General features: G+C 39.2%; 1 protein-coding gene across 2 annotated transcripts in view; it reads left to right on the forward strand.

Moving 5' to 3' along the window:
- Nucleotides 1-2,064: 2,064 nt before the first annotated feature.
- yap1 (Yes1 associated transcriptional regulator) overlaps nucleotides 2,065-20,829 on the forward strand; it is a 32,317-nt gene continuing 13,552 nt past the window's right edge. The window contains exons 1-5 of one of the 2 annotated variants that reach the window (XM_044120444.1): nucleotides 2,065-2,881; nucleotides 4,648-4,883; nucleotides 14,539-14,574; nucleotides 17,880-17,998; nucleotides 18,499-18,612. In XM_044120444.1, coding sequence (XP_043976379.1) covers nucleotides 2,681-2,881; nucleotides 4,648-4,883; nucleotides 14,539-14,574; nucleotides 17,880-17,998; nucleotides 18,499-18,612 — 706 coding nt within the window. In that variant the 5' untranslated portion in view covers nucleotides 2,065-2,680. The remainder of the gene's footprint in view (nucleotides 2,882-4,647; nucleotides 4,884-14,538; nucleotides 14,575-17,879; nucleotides 17,999-18,498; nucleotides 18,613-20,829) is intronic. The other variant, XM_044120445.1, reaches the window with a different exon arrangement.

The following is a 20,829-nucleotide window of genomic DNA, read 5'->3' on the forward strand; positions in this document are numbered from 1 at the left end:
TTAGGAGCTTTACTGTGTCTGTTGATATTTAATAGGGCTTCATAATCATTTATTCAGTGGATGTATGGGAAAAGATGAAACGGAGCCTCAACATTCAAAGAGGGAGGATCTTGACAGAATGATTTCTCAATGGAAGAGAGGCCTCATTAGCATAACAATTGTGGGAACTGAAAAGGTCTACTTTCCAAGAACACTGTAAAAAAAAATAATAAAAGGGATTGAGAGTGAAAGAGGGAGAATAAATAGTTCTATTACCCACTGATGAGTGATGATGCCTTGCATTTATTGTTAAAGTTCTTGGGAAAATGTGTCATCAACCTCATTAGACGGACACATGAGTGTCTGTGTGCACTGAACTGTGTAAAAAAGGTGCTCTACAAATAAAGTCTTATTGACTGACTTTAATCATGATTGAGATCTTTAATTACTGATAACATCAATCTGATGCTAGTCAGTATAAATTAAATAATCAAGGTAAGATAGTATTACCAAGCAACAAAATTATATCATATGGTAGACCAGGTGTGGGCACTCTTGTTCCTCGAGGGCCGTTTTCCTGCAACTCTTAGATGTCTCCCTGGTCCAACACACCTGAATCCAACAGCTGAATAACCTCCCAAGTGCAGTCAGGTTCTCCAGAGTCCTGCTAATGACCTCATTATTTGACTCAGGTGTGTTGAAGTAAAGATACAGCTAAACGTTGCAGGACACCGGCCCTCCAGGACCAGGAGTGCCCACCCCTGTGGTAGACTGAATATTACCTTTATCTTTCATTTCAAACTTTAAAACGTGATAAAAAAAATATACCTGAAACCTAGCATAATAATCAAAAATAGCAAAATATATCTAAAAACAGTCAGGGCAAAATAGAAACAAGATATCCAAGATACAGACTGTAGCCAGTGCTCCCAGGGCTGGATTAAGGAAGGGGTGGGCCCCTAGGAAGGTAGGGGTGGTGCCTCTGGGAAGGTAGGGGTGGTGCCCCTGGGAAGGTAGGGGTGGGCCCCTGGGATGGTAGAGGTGGGCCCCTGGGAAGGTAGAGGTGAGCCCCTGGGAGGGTAGAGGTGGGCCCCTGGGAGGGTAAGGGTGGTGCCCCACCCACACAGTTTTGTTTTGTTTTTTTTTCAGGCGTGCAAATCACAATTGAGCAATAGTCATTTAAAGATAGTTAGATCTTATTTACATAAAAATAAGTTTATCAAAATGTCAACAGACTTAAAAAAATATATTTCTCCTGAAAAACAAACAAACAAAAAAAGTTATATTACAGTACTTCACTTTGCATGCACTTTTAATTTTTCTTTGGCAATTTGTGGAACTATACATCTAAATAAATACTGTCACTGCCTTTGACAGTGTTTTAAAATACATACAGTATAAACTGCATACTGAAAGTATTAAATTATTTATTTTGCTTGGTATTTTGTAGCTATGCTATTTATTTGGGGCTGTACAGTTGGTAGCACTGTTGTCTTGCAGCAAGAAGGTCCTGGGTTCAATTCCCGGCCCGGGGTCTTTCTGTATGGAGTTTGCATGTTCTCTCTGTGCATGCGTGGGTTCTCTCCGGGCACTCCGGCTCCCACCCACAGTCCAAAAACCATGACTGTTAGGTTAATTGGTCTCTCTAAATTCCCTCTAGGTGTGAGTGTGTGTGTGTATGGTTGTGTGTCCTGTCTGTTTCTGTGTTGCCCTGCGACAGACTGGCGACCTGTCCAGGGTGAACTCCGCCTCTCGCCCGGAACGTAGCTGGAGGAGAGGCGACCCCCACTAGGGACAAGGGTGTACAGAAAATGGATGGATGGATGCTCTTTATTTGTGTACATGTTTTAAATTTTATTTTCTACCAAAATTTACACATTACTTGGTGTTTTTTGTTTGTTCCATAACGTCATTCTAAAATATTACGGAATAAAACAATTCTTAAGATATTAGGATATTATTTGAATAAATAAACAATAACTACATACTACAATAAGGACCCTAACTTGTCAGGTTTCTTGTAGTCAAACTGTACCTTTAAAGCGTCCTATCCCATTAGGAAGTTGGCCCCGCCTCTGACGCCCCATGGGCCATAAAGTTTGATCCTGCCCAAAGTTTAGGCTCAACAGGATGAAACTTTTCCCCCCCTCCCGAACCAGTGAGGAGCGGTGATTTGCTCAACATTACTATGATTTTTACTGAAAGATAACCGAAGATAGTTCGAATTTAACCGTGTGGGTCCTGTCAGGCAAACGTTCATATTGTGTGTTGTATTTTGTTTTTTGTTTTTTCCAGTGTTTTGCGGTTTGCCTCTGCGGTTTTTACTTTTAACTTACATGAGCGGGGGCGACAACGAGATTCCAGAGTGGAGTAGATATGCGCTTTGTTACATTAACAAGAATGCCAGCAGGAAACAACGGAGAAACGCTGCTTTTTACTGCCGATTCTGACAGCTAACACACTTTGTAACAAAGTGACAAACTTTTTTTGTGTGCGCGAAGTAAACTTTTAGAATGACGCTGGATATGCTTTACTGAGACGCGTCGAGATTTTCCAGATTTCCTGCTGCGTGTCAAAAGTTTTGGGATTGGCTCAAGTTTCTCTTTACTTTGTTTCTGCGATATTTCTTTTTTTGGGACACTTGGGGGGAAAAAAAGTTGCTCCGACAGTTGCTCTTTTTTTAATCATTTGGTGGGGGAACATGGATCCGAACCAGCACAACCCTCCAGCCGGACACCAGATCGTCCACGTACGGGGCGACTCGCAGACTGATCTGGAGCTACTTTTTAACAGCGTGATGAACCCGAAAACCTCCAACGTGCCCCCTTCACTGCCTATGAGGATGAGGAAGCTGCCGGACTCCTTCTTCAAACCCCCAGAGCCCAAGTCCCACTCCAGACAAGTAAGCCCTCCCTGTTTCTGCTGCGGCTCTGCTTAGAAATCCCGATTAAAACTGGGGCCTTCCCGTGGGCCTTCATTATGTGACTCATCCACTTTATTTCATTTAACTTAGTTACTTACTTTCACACTTTGTTGTCATTTTCAGGCTTGCATAATTTTTTTTAATCTAAATGTTTATGTGTAACATAACGAAAACATATTGGTACACCTTCCAAATGGCGTATTCAACAGAACATATATACATTTTTGAAGACACAGGTCTTGTTAAAGTGGGACGATGTTGTTTTCCTTTTAAAAATAAATTAATTATAAGAGATTAAGTGAACTTGCACGTCTGTTTGTGGAAGATAAATAATATTTATAAAAATATAAATATCGATAATATTTATACCTTTTTTTTTTTTTTTTTGCGGATTTTTTTTCTCCAATTCCATCTCATCTGTTCCCCCATCCCCCCGCCGAACTCCCTCCTTGAAACTGAAGTTTTGTAATTAGTGCGCATGCGTAACAGTCCCTGACTTCATTCTCTAGGTCAGTAGTTCTGAGACTTCAAAACAAATTCCAGCCGAGTAAATACTACATTTTCTAAGTAGCAGAATCGTACTGACAGACAAATAGAAGTGTAATAGTCTCCATCAGTCTGTTGTGGTATTTTATAAAAGCAAAACAAAGTAGAAACAGTATTACTCATTGGGACTGCATATAGACCGCTACTGTTGTACCAGACTGTTTTTAATCAGACGTTCCCATTTTTATGTTTAATTTTAAGGGGAAAAACTTGCGCATAAGAACTGAGTCTCAACCACAACCTTGGACAGACAATTATTGAGCATGGCTGGATATTGATGTCAGTGTTGTCTCTGAGGACTGGACCAGTGGCGCCCTCTGCACAATTTTGAGAATTGTAGAATCTTGGATGCTTGTCCGCATGTATAAAATAGATGTTTCTCTTTGTTTATATCATACTGAGAAAGAAGCAACATTTTTCATAGCACTTTATTGTTCCACTTATAAGATGGCAAATATTAACTAGAAAATATTTGAGAAGAAATACTACATTCAGCAGCTAACACATCCTTAACTTTTAAAACACTCTTAATTGGATATTTTTAGACCATCACTGGAGTCTTACATCAGCTGGTTACCAATTATGAATATGACGGTGCTCTTCTGGTTTGTCCTTTTAAGTTAAAAAGAAACAACACATAAGAACTGGTTTGTTATTAAGGAATACAATCTATTCTAACAAGGTGGCCTGTAAATCATTACGCTGACGACCACAGCTAAGGTTTCCCATTCATTAGTAACAACTGCCTCGGGCTTCAGATGCTCCACTTGCTAGCAAGTTGCTGTTGTTGCTAAATTACCTGGAGCATAAACTTTGACCCAAAGTCGGTCCTCGAGGGCCAGCATTCTGCGTGTTTTAGTTCTCTCCCTGGTTTAACACACCTGGATCAAATGATGGCTCAATAGAGGCCTTAGGAGAACACTGACATACTGAAAAGGTTGTTGGTACTACCAGGGAGATAACTAAAACATGCAGGATGCCAGCCCTCGAGGACCAACTTTGGGCATCCCTGCTGTAAATGTTAGAACTCAACCATCATTGAACTTTGCATTCCCACATAATAACCTTCCTGATTTTTAATGCTGTCTAAAATCTCGTTTTATAGTGTTGTGTACATGCAAACAAAACGTTCTGAGACAAATTTTAAACTAAAAGACAGACTTGTTGAATAGATGTCGACTTTCCTTACCTCTCCGCAGGCCAGCACTGATGCTGGAAGTGGCGGGGTGCTCACCCCCCACCACGTCCGAGCACACTCTTCCCCGGCCTCCCTGCAGCTGGGAGCTGTTTCTGGTGGCTCCCTCTCTGGAATGGCCTCCGCGGGCGCCTCTCCTCAGCATCTCCGTCAATCTTCCTATGAGATTCCCGACGACGTGCCCCTGCCCTCAGGGTGGGAGATGGCCAAGACTTCCTCAGGACAGAGATACTTTCTTAAGTAAGTGTGCTTGCAGCTAGTTTCTTTTCTATTTCTAATTCTTTTAATGCAGTCTTCAAAAATAAAAAAATAAAAACTTAGGATGTTGGCAACTTCAAAGAAAGAATTGACAATTTTGTAGCTTGATTTGGACATTCTTATTGAAAACTCCATAGTTTTAAAGTCTAAAATAAGACCAGAGTCAATTTTAGAAAAGGAGGTTCAGTTTCCCCCTATTTTTGACACTGACAAATGTTTTATCTTAGCTAGGGTTTCTATACCATAATGCTTCACCAGCATATTATGCAGAATGTACATAAATGTATCATTTGTTTCTAAATATAGATTTTATGTGACACAACCTTCAGGTGTAGTCTTAAACTCCAAATGGTCCTGTCAATTTATTTTATTTAAAGCAGTTTTCTTGCACTCTAGACTAATGATGGCACTAACGTGCAGCAATTGCAATTTTCTGGCCGATCACCAGCCTTTGAAAAACCTGACCTGCACACTTTGGTTTTGGCCAATAAAGAAAAAAATCGTTGCTTTGCTTTGAGTGTCATAAAATCTATTGATTAGTGTTTCAGCTGCTTTTTCATTGAGCCCAAAAGCTGTTTCTTATTATCAAACCACAGAAGGCAATAATAGACAATGTATTCTTTATTTAAATGGAGACTTTTATTGTAAAGGGTGAAAAGCACATATTAAAAATACAAATTTGCTAGATGAACAAAATGGTATATATGGATTTCAATGTATTTTTGCAACAAATATTTTGTAATTGTGTAGAATTTGCTGTACAAAACATAGCTTGTTGTCCAGACAAAGGTTTAGCACAAGCAATCATTTAATTAATGCAGTGATCAGATCAGGACATCCTAACATAATTGTTGGCAATAATTTGATGATGTTATGCCACGTTGGTAAGTTTTACATCCCATCCAGTTTAGGGTGGTACATAATATTTGATTCACAAGAAAAGATAAGATCTTAGTAGTTTTTGTTTGTTTGTAGAATATTTCAAATTTCATTTACAAATTATGGTTTGTCTAATTTGTGAGTGGTTCTAATTAGAAAAATAAAAAGCATTGAACAGTCTCTTTTTTTTAGTTTTCATTAAGGCTGGGACTTTAATGCATAAATTTTGATCAATTATTACATAGATTTTAACGGTAAAAGTAATCGCATTTCTGTTTTGTAGTCCTGAGCCGGAACCTTTGTATTCACATTTCTGGTACAGCTGTAATACTGGTGCACAAGCCACATCAGCAAACAGAGATGGAGGACCTTGTTTTCACTGAAGATTTCCTAAATCTTGAACTGTTCATTTTTAAATTTTTTTTTTTTTTTGGTTAAGATTTTAACACTCTGAAGTATTCTAGATTTTGAACTAAAGATTATTATATAGTTCTGGTTCATTCAATGGGATAAAAAAGCCCTGTAGATTAGCTCAGTGACAAGCTCTGAAGCTGATGCTAACTTTTCTCTCTGTAGCAGCTAACAGTTAGCTAGCTCCAGTATTTTCTTAACGTTTAGAAGAAAATTTAATTATTTTGTTTTTCTTTAAAACCAAACACAAAGTTGAGGCTCAACATAATACCTCAGTGGCTTTTTAAGGTTAGAAACTTGTCATGACAACCGGGCATTTAAATTCCTCAAATTTGTTACAGGTCTAAACATTTTTACCTCTCAGTAAAGGTCTCCTTCTCATACTGCAGTTCTCCTCCATGCATTGTGCTGACAATAACATTCAAATTATCTACAGTGCACAATAGTGGCCAGTGTGCTCAAACAGAGACAACTGCAAAAGTTAGATTGTAGGTTATTAAATTTGGTGGCGTCTGCATACGAGAGAAGTCTTCAGGGACCTCTGCTGTATGTGGAGTTCCTTTTCTTGGTCTCAGGTTTCAGCAGGAACAATGGACCACTGTAGTTGCCCCAGACAGCAAAAGTACAGACAGTCCCGCTATGCTCGTCTCCTAACCCGCAGATCTTCTCCACATGCAAAGTAAACTGGTAGGTAGCTAGCAGGTTCGCAAGAACCTTTCATTTTGCCACAAAGCTGAAATGTAGAAACGGAGTGGGACGTTTTTTTCTCTCTCTCTCTTTAGCACTCTCCATATTTATAAGTTGTTTGAATGATTTGCTGTGTGTACTGATCATTTGAATTATTCATAAAGAAATGATGTAACGTCAACAATTTATGTTAATATAAACCAGCCTTTGTCAAATGTTCCAGACCTTTGTGTAAGCGTTGTAGCTTATGTTTAGAGATGATTTGAGCTCAGTAGATATCATTCCTGCCCCTTTTAAAGGCAAAATGTTATGGGTTCTTAGAAGTGTTATCCAGCAACATAGGAGTCTGGTGGGAAAAAAAGAGAAAAACACGATGGCTTCAAATTTAGTCAGATCAGGAAAAATCGTTCATTTCCAGATGTTTTAAGGTCATGCATCTGGTGAACATCTGGTATTTTTTTTAATGCTGTTCTTCTAAAACTGTAAAATCACAAAAAGAGGAGAAAGAACAAAGCAAGAGTAACTGAAAGGAGGCATCGCCCTTAAACACTTAATAGATGCAGTTGACCAATATTTCTATATGTTTTATAGAAATGCATATATTTTTGCTGCATAAAGTTTTGGTGCACCAGAATGTATAGTATAGATAATTCACCAAGTTGACCTAAACATTCATATATGCCTTGAGTGTTGGTATGCTCTTTACAAATGTGATGAAAGAGAGTCGCTGTCATTGGAAGTGGTTGCTCTGGTCTGGTGAGATCGACACTCAACTTTTTGGCCTACCACCAAAATGGCATATGTAGTGGAGAATTCTACGATGTCATCCTTAGTGCACAATTCGAAACTGTGAAATAGGGTGGTGGCAGCATCATGCTCTAGGAATCTGCACCAGTACAGGAAAACTGGTCAGAGCTGAAGCTGAATGGAGCTATAATACAGAAGGAGCTGGACAACAACTCTAAACATGTGAAATTGTAGAAAGACGTTCACACATATTCTCCATTCAAACAGACTTGGCTTGAGCAATTTCCCATCTTTTTCATAAAAACCAGAAAAATTATTTGAGAAAATGTGTAAGGCTTGTGGATATTTTCATACCATCTCTAGACGGTAGATTGTCCTATGCAGTTGCGGCATCCATATAAAACATTGGACCTGTTGGATTACTTTACTGTGATGCCCACAGTTGATTCAGATTTTAGTGAAGGTGTGGTAAAGTTCAGACTGCGTACTTTGAGATGATTGAAAAAGTGAACTAGGAGACAAAATGGGGGTTAAAAAGAACTGCCATCATCAGTGCAATATTTGGAAACGTTATCACGATTGTTCTTTCCCTAAAATCAAATTATGATCTCATCACAGATGGTCTGTAGCTGCCTGTATCTATTCTAGAACATTGTTGAGCACACAGTGTTGTGAAATCATACATTGTAATATCAGTCAACAAAACTTTTTTATTTTTTTTGCACAATACATGTCTAGGGTACTGTTTTTTTTTTTTTTTTTTTTTTTTTTCCTTTTTCATTGGACAGCCTGACTGCACCTTAACCTTTGTTTTGGAACTGGATGATTAACAGTCAGCTCTGCTGCTGGATTATGTGGAAGGATAGTCCTAAACTGTATTGTTTTTTTTGTTTGTTTGTTGTTGGTTTTTTTTTTTCCCTGTGATGTATTAAGGAGGGTCAGAGAGCAAATCTGTGAGTCAGTATTTGCCACTGGACTGTAGGGCTGAAAATGAATACAGTTAAGACAGGATTTAAATGTATTGTGATGTACAATAAATAAAAGGTCACAGTATTGGTTCTACGTCATATTTCGACACCAAAATAATACTAGAGATCTCACAGTTTTCAACTAAGTGACTGGTGACGCATGGTTAAATCTGTCGCTTTAATAAAATAAATTATCAGTTCATTCATTCCCTCTGTTTCACACACCCAGTGGCATTCTGTCTCAACACATTGACGTCATTTGGAAGATTTTGTAACTTGCCACATTTCCCATCTTTATTTGGGACACTCAACATACATGGAATATACCAATACATGATGGGTTAGAACCCTTTAAGCATACCATAATAACTGGGGTACCTCCAGATGTTAGACATGAATTATTGTCATTGCATAATCCAAATTTCTTACAGCAGACTGTTATGAAAGATCATTACCCTAAATCATCATCTGTCAAAGCAGATATGGAATATTTAAAGTGAGTACAAATTGAATCTTTGGCAGAGATGTACTCATCTGAATTTTGTGGCTGATTTTCAGCCAAGTTTCATTGTAAAGCTTTGACCTTCCAATATTTTTATTTTTTTTCTGATTTAAGTATGGTAATATAGTCAGCAATAAGAACAGCATTCTGAATATTTTATTTCCCTAAGCAGTGATTGATTAAAATATAAGCTCTAGTCATTTTGTCTTTGTTTTGCAATGATTATAAACTGTTTTTAGCATTTTATATTAACAATTAGTGATGTTTACACAACCCTCATCGCAAAACGTCAGTCTTTGTTTTGCATTGAACGCTTTACCTTAACTATTAGCAAAGGCTGCCAACATTGTTGAATGACAGACATGCTAAAAATCATCTTATTACAGACGATTTATTTCTCTAGGCTTCTCTAAAATGGTGGATACAAACTGCGTAATAGCAGAAGACTATATCAAATGACCGTATGGGCAATAGTGTGAGATGACATGATATGGTACTTGTTGGACAATGAGAAAAACAATTAAACAAAACCAAAAAATTTGTACAACATTTTACTGTGCGTTGACAGAACTCTAGAAAACTGTGAAAACTTAGACTCGCGTTTTAATAAAAAAAGAATTTACCCTCATCAGTATATACTATTCTAACTGCACGAAAAGTTTTCTAAACTGCTGGACTTCAGAAAGCTCAGTTAAGATCTCTTGTTTCAGCTGGCGTGTTATGCAACCACAGTGATTGTTCCACTGAAGATTTGTGTTTGAGCTCAGAAAACGCCAGGAGACGTCCTCCAAACAGCACATCAAAGAGCAGATACTCGATCTGAAGTAAAGGTGGCCTGGCCTCGGCGGAGCTGCTGGAAAAGACACTCTCCTATTTATAAACAGCCTGTGCCTGACTAAGACGCGTTGCACAGGGAGTGAATCCGGAGTGTTTGTGTGGGTGGGCCAAGCGGATGGATGAACTGGTGGGGGTGGGGAGTTGGAGCATCTAGGAGAGCTGAGCAGCGGGCTCACATTTCACTCCTCTGACTGCTGTTGTCTGACGAGATAAATCAACTCCGGGTGAAAGTTTTGGGGGTTTTTTTGTTTTGTTTTTTTTAAGACGCGGTGTCTTTCTTTCTCGGCTGTTTATTGGTACACTGCGGTTACTGATTTCCTTCCGAGAGTCTCCACAGTCCAGGAGATTTCTCCGTCCCTCTTCCCTTTAAAAGACCGCCTCAGTTTTGGGGGGAATGGAGCCGTGGCTCTGCTATGGTGCCTCCTTTGTGTCCGTGGAGTTAAATGGCAGCCATGTGGCGATGACTAGAAGACGGTCCAGGAGAAACTCTGGCCCTCTCTTTGTCCCAGCAGTGTAACAGTGATCTTTATTCAGACCACAGGCCTGTTGAGACTCATGTGAGCCTTCCCGAAATAGACAAATGGCTGACATGCAGCTTAAAGATGGCGGAGAAAGAGCGGCAGCTGTAAGATGTTTCACCATGTTCTCTGCACCTGAACGTTTCCAATCGGCCAGCCTATTCTTTTTTTCTTTCTTTTTTTTTTTAATAGAGTAGCAATAGCATAATCAGACCATTGAAATGTTTCTCAGTGAAACAAAATTCATCAGCTGATTGGAAAAACTTCATCAAGAAAAATAGTCAAAATCACAACGTCATTTCCATGAAGTCACAGTCTTCATAGAAAAAAGGATTCAAGAATGAGCTGATCTACTAAAACATTTTCTTTGTCTCATCTGTTAAATAAAAACAAAGACTGGAAGACTGTCAACAAAGTCTGTTGACCTTTCTTCCAGCAGTTTACTCCGGCCTTTGATTTGTGGCTCTGGGGGTGCTGAGGTTTGGTCACCTTGGTCGGTGCTGGGACAGCGAGGTGGGGGTAGTGGGGCCGGGGAGCCCCACTCTCCAGGGCCGGGTCATAAACTAATGAAGGTTTCTAATTTAGACACACCGGTGAACTTAGCGGGGTAATCACTGTTTCCGGGGCTTATTAAATGCAGCTTTGAAAGGGTCTTTTAGTCCGTGGGAAGTCAGCCCTAAGCAGAGGAAAGCTTTGAGGGAGAGGCTATTGTGTGCCCTCAGGGGCAGGTAGAGCTCTGTGTTGATGGACACTTTTGTCTTTTCACACTTGGATTTCTAAATGTTTTTATGGACCTGGTTTCCCACAATCAGGGAGGAACTTATTGTCTTTTCAATTTGTTTAAACTGCGACAAATACTGATCAAATAAATTACTGTAGGGTGGATTGATGAATGCATTCTTTCACCACAGTTAGATTTTTATTGATTTTTTTTTTAGGGACTTTTTCACACCTTGGTTGAGAAATAGTTTACCTTTGGATAAAAAATAATAATAATTTAGATTTCAATGAAGCTGAAAAGTGGCAAATTACTTAGTGAACTTTTACCTGTAAGCTTACACAGAGATAATAATAATAATTGTATTTTTATCTTGTGAAATTAACTACTTATGTTGTTATAAATGAAAGAATATTGGGATATTATTTCTTATGTGAAAAGGATCAAAATGATAAAACATAAAGGGGACAGTAGCTGATTTTCAGACTTTTCCAACCTCAGTTTCATGAACAAGTTTCGGCCGATCTCCCAATGTTAAGAAAATCAGAGCTGATTTCTCGGCCAGCCTGTTTTATAGATGCAGCCCTACAAAGGACTAGCACAGCAGCTAACATCTACAGTCATCCTTTCTGCTGCTCTTGGAGGTACAGCCAATCTGATGCAAGGAAAATGAATCCCGTGTATAAATTGGCGGCTTTGCAAAGTGCATGTCAAGTGGCATTGCATCCAAGCATTTCAACTTCTGAAGCTGCATTTTCCTCAGAATATTTTAGATATGTCCTAGAAAATGGTAAAATTTTTCACAAATTGAGTGCCATAGAAATTTCTTTTTATTTTCCTTGTTCAAGGTACCAAAAGTGTTTTTTTTTGTTTTGTTTTTTTTTCTTATTGACTGTGGATAATCTGCAACAGATTTTAGAGTGTGTCTTGTGGCAACTAGAGCTGTACCCAATCCACAAGTTGGATTTCACATTTAACTGTTTTTGAAGCAAAGCCAAGTGGTCGGTCACAAATGGCGGTGGGAAGACTGGCCTGGAAGCCTGTGTGAAGCCCTCGTTTGGGGTAAATTTGTGTTTGACAAACTTTTGGTTTATTGACCACACACAGACAAGAACCTTCCTGTTCAACCGAGGCCTGTCAGCTCGGTACACAAACGGGACTGTGAGAAAGTCAGGCTAGTGTTTACCAAAGTCTTGATGTAACACCTCTGTTTCAGACATCAATGCTTCCACTGTCGCCGAGGGCATCTCCACAGAGATGCAGTATCTGAGAAGTGGATTCTCCAAGGTTGGGCTTACCATTCCTAGAAGTACTCACCCTCGCATATGTGCAACAGGACTAGAAGATTTAAATTGTTGTATTTATCTGTTTAAAAATTGCCTCATGTCTTTCATGATGGCCTATTTGATTGATAAGTATAACCTTGAAACAAAATGTTTTGTGGTTTCCCGTCTTTTGTACTCCTGAACAATAGATGGCTCAGTCCTGGTAATTTGTTGATTAGTTTCCTCATTACTACGTTTAATGAAACAAGCCGTCCTTCAAAGAGAAACTTAAAGCCACAGCGGGGTCACAGAGGTCACCTAAATAATCTCCCTTGATGATGTCCTGCTGATAGAGAGGCAGCCAGGCATCCCCAGTCCACCAGAGAGGAGGTGGCCATCCTCATCTCTCAGAACTGATCACATCTGGCCTCCCGCAATGAACTATGCACTCATCCGCCTCAACCACCTTCCAAGCCTGCACTCCCAGGGTGGAGCCCCTGTGGCCTGAGGAGTCCATTTTTAACATTTTGACAACTCAGCTGTGGGAGTGTTTCATCATTGCTGCACTCCTATATCCTCACTCCCCTATTCTACACCAGAGAAACATCGATATAATTATCTGCTTTCTTAACGTTTATAGCATCAGTGGAGCAAACATTCAATCTGGTTTCAAACTGCTTTAAACCCTGAAGATGATTTGTTTTCTGCACACCACCAGTATTAAAGCTGGGTGTGACCAAGACCTTTAACCTTATTTTGAAATGATGGTGTTTCCCATGCTGCCATACATTCATCAGAACTTTTAACACAAAATGTGCAACAATTTAAGTTGGGACCAAATCCTTATGAGTGGAGAAAAATTTTGCAAATTATATAAATATTTTAGGAAAGTCGAGGTTAGGCTGACTAGAACAAAGAACCATATAACACGTCTACAATGATGGCAAACTAACACAACTTAAATGATAGATTGAATCAAGAATCCAACTTTTCTTGTATCAAATATTGTAAGCCGTAGCAATTTTAAAAAAGAAATCTTAAAAATGAAACTTTTTGACAGACTAGAGAAAAACAAAACTGAGTTGTTTATGCATATTAAAAGGTTAAAGTGAGGCACTGGATAGAGAAGTTTGACTGCATGGTCTTTACTCTAATTCAGTTAAAAATTTTAAAATGCTTAATTAATTCCAAAGTTTATTAAATGTTATGCCTCGTATAATACAGGATTCTTCAAAGACTTGTAGAAACAGAAACTGAAGTATTTATCAGCCAGAGCCAAGTTTTCCTAATTTGAAGAAAACGCTTCAAGTCAGGGTCAATTTGGCTTCTGCTTACTGGGGTTTTATTTTGTAAAAGACTGGGTAACCATCAGCAAGTTTAAAGTCAACCTACTTCTGCTCTTCCTCTAAGCCACCAAGCGAGGTAGTTTCAATACTTTAATGATTTATATATATATATATATATATATATATATATATATATATAAAGGTGACTAGAAAGTCTGATCTATTGACATCAGACTATCAGGTGCTTCTGATGTTTAGAATTAGTTTGCCAGACACAACTTTCATTTGTGTCACTCTGCATCAATTACTTCACTCCCACTTAAGTATTTTCATATTTGCTTCATTTATGGATGCTCAAATCTTCATGACCTCCTGTTGGCTTGATTTGTGATCATGTATGTAAGCAGCCTCATGCTATGTAGATGGGATTGTCTTTTCAGCCATAGACCAGAACTGTTTTTTGAAAGATGAAATTGGCCCTTTCTGCAGTCTATGAAAAAGCCCATCTTTATTAATTCCTGTTTAATGTTTTGAATTGTCAGCTTCAAGGACAACCTTTTAAAACCGATTAAAAAAAATAAATAAATAAGGAAATTAAAAACAATGGCTTTGGCACCTTAATAGAGATCCACCAAGAGACATTGGTAAATGACTCAAAATTATTAAAAAATTTGACCTTTGACCGATCAGTGAATACAGTTTTCCAAACAACCTTTGTGTTTTATCAGCAAAGCTATGTGATGTGGAAGTTGTTTCTGAGCACAAAATACTGTTATTGTCAACATGAGTTACATTGCAACAAATTTGCTGTTTGTATAGGCTGCAGAATAGAGAGACAGAGCAAGACATCAGCAGGTAAAATGTCAACTTTGTTAATATTCTCCTTGTTTATTGTAAAAACAAACCAATTTTTACAGTGATTCTTCTCTTACACACATGGCATGATGTGCTTCCTCTCCTAATATATATAATAATGACATCTTACAGGAGGAAAGTTAAGAAAAAAATATTTAGAATGCTGCATTTGTGTCCTCTTGTATTACAGTTCCTAAAGACTAAATTCATCAAGAGGTTATAACTTTACAAAAACCTTTGTGAAGTAAGCCACAAAATTGTTTTTTTTTTTTGTATTTTTTTAAGGAAAAAAAAACATCTCCATTTACTTTTAAAAGTATTATCCTTTATATCCAGTGCCAGTGAGATATTTAGGAAGGGCGCAGTGGCAGTCTTGGAAAGCTTGTGATGCTGTCAGAGACGTGAAGGCAGCAGGGAGCAGTTGTGACTGTTGCACTCAATGTTCATCAGCAATTCCTGACAGCAACTGGTGGCCTCCGGCCGCCCCAACAGTTGCCATGACATTGTTTTGTTTTATGTTTCACCCACGGGACGTGCTGTATAGCTGGCCATATACGGAACGGTTCCAGGCAACTATGATTGAATGGGTTATCTTTTAGTTTCAAAAGCTGGTGATGAATTACTGATTCCTAGTAACTAATTAACCCGTTTTCTCAGTTCCCACATCTAGGCTCTTTGAATACAGTGCAGTATTGAGTTGGACGCACTAATAACGTCTGGATTTCATCAGACTTTAGATTATGACTGCCCTCATTTTGAACCAAGGGCTTTGTTTATAACTGTTTCCACAGACTAAGATACAAAAAGTTGGTATCCAGACAAAATGTAGTATCTAGGAATGTATTTTTATTTTAAATATTTGCTCTAAGATCTTTGCACAAATTTGAAAAAAATATCACATGTTTTGGAAAGGTTGTACATTTCCCTTTCTTCCTTTTTGTTTTTGCGTCTCTTTGCCAAAATGTTAAGACCCCTTATTTAGAATAAGCCCTTCCTCCCATATCCCACTGCTTGGCCACTAGTCTGCTCCCATGGTCTCTGTTCTTCGCCCTTTGTGTAATTTGTCTTTAAATGGAGGAAAGGCAGGATAAACACCATAACTGTGGCAAAACTACAAAAACAAGGCCTGTGAAATTTCAAATAAATTGAACGAGCCTTTTATACACTTCTGTTCAATTTTCTCCTCATTTGCAATTCTCATTAATTCACAAGACAACCAACAGCATGGTAGATTAGAACAAAATGAGATTCACATGGCTAACATTTTTTACATGCAGATCATCAAAACAACTTTCAAAAAACAAATAAGTTAACAAGTGGAGACAATTTAAAGAACAATAACTCTGAGTCAGATGTATTTCAGGTAAATGTTTTTGTAAATGCTTGTAAATTTTCTGCTTCTGTTTTCCAGCATTGGTAGGATTTTTTTTTTTTTAAATGATTGAAATTGAAATGCAGTGCTTATAGAGTAAACACTCTGTTTCTAGCTTTTTCCACCAGAAAATATGAATTCATCATCAATCGTATTGCTAGGATTGTCTTTTTTCAGAAACATGTTATCTGCTGCTCAGTTATTTTGACTCTCTCTAGAGTCAAAAAGGTTGTGACAAATCTTTATCAAGACAGAAAGGTGACTTTTGTATAAATGGGATTTGTTTTCTAGGGATTGCACATGTAACAATGTTTAATTTGTTATGTGAAATTGGAAACTTATTTTTCCTTCTCTTGTTTCAACTCTTTTCCATGTGACCTGACTTTCTTAAGGGTCACCTTCAATTGGAGTAGCTGCAGTTCACTGTGTGTAGTTGGTGATTGGGTGTGTGTGTGTGTGTGTGTGAGAGAGAGAGAGAGAGAAAGAGGGTTGGGGGAAGGGTTAGTAAGGGATTTGGCAGCTCCTTTGATCAATAAAGCATAAACAAGAGGGGGGCTTCAAAATGGGTTTCATTGTGTCAGGGGGAGGAGTTGCTGAGTCAGGCCCACTCGCGCTCTGGTCTGGGATAGAGAGTGGCCAGGCAGGCTAGGATTACTGGACTGACCAAGAGAAACTTTCTGAATCTCACTGCGCCCAGCTGTTCCAGAATCTGCTCTTAATGGCACTTTGGGATCAAATGAACTCCAGGCAGCCAAACACGTCTGTATTGTGCTATGTTATTGAAGTTTAATAGTAGTGTTAATTGGCAACACAGATGTAATCTTATTTTTGTCTGGCCTGCTAAGATTATTTGTTCACTAGTACAACAATAAAGCAACATTGTTGAACTGGACAAACAAACTACTGGAGTTTGGTGCCATTTTTGTTTCGAATGAGGGGAGAGGAGGAGGGTGGAGGGGGTTGGTGTTGGTGGTGGGGTTCTCTAAATAGGATGCTTCAAAAGCAAAACAAGTGAATAGTTAGGTTTTAGGTCGTAGCTCAGTCTGCGCCATTGTCAAGCAGGTGAAAGCTTTGTAAATGTGGCGCCAGATTGTTAAAGCCCCCGACACTCCGCGGTGTCCGAGCCGCTTCCAGGAAAAAGGGACCCCCTGCGTTGAGCCCTGGGACTGACCCTCCCTCAATAGAGAGGGTCCTGCCTGGGAGAGGAGGGCTTCCTGTATTAGCTTTCCATCTTAATCAAGCAACAAGTGCCAACAAAGCACTAATTATCAATGCCTTCACAGAGCTGCACACAATGCGCACCCCACTTCACCCGCCCCTGTCCTGTCCCGTCCCGGCAAAGATGGTCAGAAAATAGATGAAGCAACATTGTCTGACATTACAATAGCTATTTCGAAACAAATTACAGCTTCTTGGAAGCTTTCAAGACTTTTTCTACTTATCTTATGTTGTCTTTTTTTATTATTTCATTTTTGGCCCTATTTATCTAAAGGTCATGTTTACTTAGGGGATGTGAACATTTATACACCAAGATAATTTCTCATGATAAATTGGATCTGTACTTAACGGATCAGGACTACATTGTGCCTGTTGGCATGTGGGGTTCCTCAAGGCTCCAATCTAGGGCCACTCTGTAAGATCCTCCAAGCTGAGACTCTTTGTTACTGCAATATTTCTTAGCATAGGTATGCTGATAATGCATAACGTTATTTGTGAAACAATATATTTTAGGACTGAAACTATTAATCATGATAAATCAATTATTTAAATAATCATCAGCTAATTTACTAATGGATTTAATCATTAAGAGGGGAATAGACTAAAAACAAGGCCATTTACTGAAATTAGTTGCAGTTCCAACATATTTTATTTTTTCATTTTTTGGTGTTATTATAACAAAATAAATTTATTTTGTGTTCTTTTCCTCTTGCAGCCACAATGAGAAAACTACCACCTGGCAGGATCCTCGCAAGTCCCTCCTCCAGATGAATCAGCCGGCTCCCCCCAGTTCTGTTCCAGTCCAGCCACAGAACCTTATGAACCCAGCCAGTGGTGTGTACTAAATCATGCTTTTTTTTATTTATTTATTTTTTATGTTTTTCACTTCTTTCTTTTTCTTAACTCAAAATGATTTTAGTGGATATATGGACAGCTACATTTGCACAGCACGGTGTAGAATACGGGTCTGGTCTAGTTCTTGCTTGTCTCTGCTCTCAGTTCTGACCATGCAGCTGGAATTTGCCCCAGGTGAGGGAAGAATCAGGCAGAACGTTACACGTCCTCTGTGTTGTTTTGAAGCTCCGACTCTCAGATTAGAGTTCTAGAAAATAAAGTCGCTTTTTTGTGTCCTGTGGATTCATTTCAGCCTGTTTAGATATTGGCAAATGATAAAACCTTTCAAATGTTGGAAGCTTTTTTATTGTGTGGTGTATATTCTAGAGCTACATACAAATTCATTTGAAGCTCGTCTTTGCTTAGGTTTACAAATGTAGAGTCACTTAAAAGCAACATATGCAAAACACTTAGCAGTGTTTTGGTTTGTAATCCCCCAGGATCCCTTCCTGAAGGCTGGGAACAAGCCATAACGCAAGAGGGAGAAATTTACTACATCAACCACACAAACAAGACCACATCCTGGCTGGACCCTCGACTTGAGCCACGCTATGGTGAGTTTCCTAAAGCCAGAAAATGGGGGAGGGGCGAGACATTTTATGTTTAAATATTGAAAAATTTCAATGATTATTTAGTTTGAGTATTGATCCAAACACTTAATTACCAAGAGAAAGAAATTGATATGCAATAGTTGGGTAACTCGGTACCAAATCGGGGATACAATTTGTAGAGTAAAACTACAAGATCTCAGTTCAGCTTCAGTTTATTTTAGGAGATATTTTGGTGGAATTCCATCATAACTTATTTTGAAAACATGCTTTATAATGAGAAGTGATTGAGTCACAGTTCATTTGATCAGCCTCCATTGGTAAGAGGCTTTTAATCAACTGTTGTTGGTTCAAACCAGATTTCTCCAAACCCCCCCCATTCCCTGCCTTCCATCAAAATTCCCACCTAAACTTTTGTTGGCCATTTTAGTGTTGGCCCAACAGCTGAGTTAGCCATTAATCCTACAGGCCAAGCTGAAGTTTGACAGTTGGCTTTTCGGTGTGTGGGTGCCAGCGTCGGTGAATTAGTGACAGGTCCCAGGTACATGTGCTGAAACGTCTCCGCAGCCATGGGAATGAGCTAATCCCCCAGTGTGTTGGGATTTCCAGAGATCAAGGCTCCTGCATGCGTCCTTCTGACTCATTTCTGCTTCAGGTGCCACCCTTTCACTGCAGCCGTGTTTCCCCAGGGAAGCTCGCCCTCAGGTTCACAAAGGCAACATGTATGAGTCGGCGTGCGGTGTGTTATCCTCTTTAATTTTAGTGTTAGTTTATTTTTTTTTTTTCAGTTGAGGCCGGGCTCTTGAAGCTCTGGTTTTATGTAAGCGGTCATGCCGTGCACAGAGAGCGGACTGGAAAGTTCAAAACAGAGTTGTAAGGGGAGCAGGGCAGCTGGGGAGGGAGATGGCGGCTGTGATCGGCAGAGCTCTTTGAAGATTTTGAAGTCTTGAACACACAAGGCGGCTGGGCCCCTGAAAGCCGGGGGAGAGTTAGGATGACTGTTAACTCATGAGGTGCCACAAACATTTTTTCTGCATTGTCAAAGTTTTGGCTACTAAAAAGTTGTTTTCTTCAATTTATACCTCCTTGTTAGTCGTTTTCCTAGGCATTTTGTTTTCCTCTAGAAGGAAAACCGGATTATTTCTTGCAGCCATACTTCTGAGTGTCTATTTTATATTTTTGCATGAAAATTAATTCCTCTGGTTTTGTAGGTTTTCCAATTATAAGCTAGATCCTGTGATAATGGAGGCTAATTTGAGCTTTGGGAAGAAAAGTGGCCGAGCGTCTTTAACTGAGGATTGTTGCTGGCTGGCTTTCCCCCATGTGAGGCCCAGCACAGGCACGGCCCCATTTTGCTCAAGCCCCAGACAGACTTGAAACTCTGCCAGGCCTCTTTATTCTGCGGTCCAACTCTTAATCTGTTCCAGACCTTTTCACAGGGGTGGGGGAGACTGGAAGAGGCGAGGCAAAGGAGGGGGAAGGAGCAAAGGGAAAAGGCCGAAGGGATAAGTATGCCTCCTCTTCAAGGTCCCAAAGAGGTGACAAGCGGCAAATACATGTATTAAGTGTACAGTGGCTGGATTTAAAAGAGGCTGGGTGACGTGGGCATTTTCTTTCTTTTATGCTTCCAGTGCCAAAGCAAAATAAAGTTTAGATTCTCTGAAGTGGAAGCTTGATTTTTAAAGCTGTCATAGATTAAAAAGTGAAGTTTTCTGCTTGCATAATCAGAAAAGTTGTCACTTTGATAGCTTTGCTACTATAAAATACTCTTGACGTAAATAGGACACAATAAAAACACAGAAAGTTGGCTTTTTATTTTTTTTTAATTCTTAAATATTTTACCCTACTTCCCTGATACGTCGTTTGACAAATGCCCACCTTGAACTTTGCTTGAAGTTTACGACGACAAACCTTCCCGTAGCATTATGATGCCCTCATCATGTTTTAATGCAAGGATGGTTTAATAAGCTGTTAGTTTTAGTAGGAGTAAGGCTTACTTGACCAAATCTTTCACATGATTGCCATCTCTCCGACATGCTTTCCAATAAACAATTCTACAGCAGTTTGTGTATCCCACAAAACTACAATAAAGCACACACAATCTGAAAAGGTTTGAGGGTGTGAATACTTTTACCTCTGTGTAGTACACAACAAAGGTGTATTTCAATCACAGCCAGACTCTCTCTCCACCGGCTTATCTCGACACGAGAAACACAAGTGGCC

The sequence above is a fragment of the Gambusia affinis genome, linkage group LG06 (genome assembly GCF_019740435.1).
Source record: "Gambusia affinis linkage group LG06, SWU_Gaff_1.0, whole genome shotgun sequence".
In the NCBI taxonomy this organism is placed as follows: domain Eukaryota; kingdom Metazoa; phylum Chordata; class Actinopteri; order Cyprinodontiformes; family Poeciliidae; genus Gambusia; species Gambusia affinis.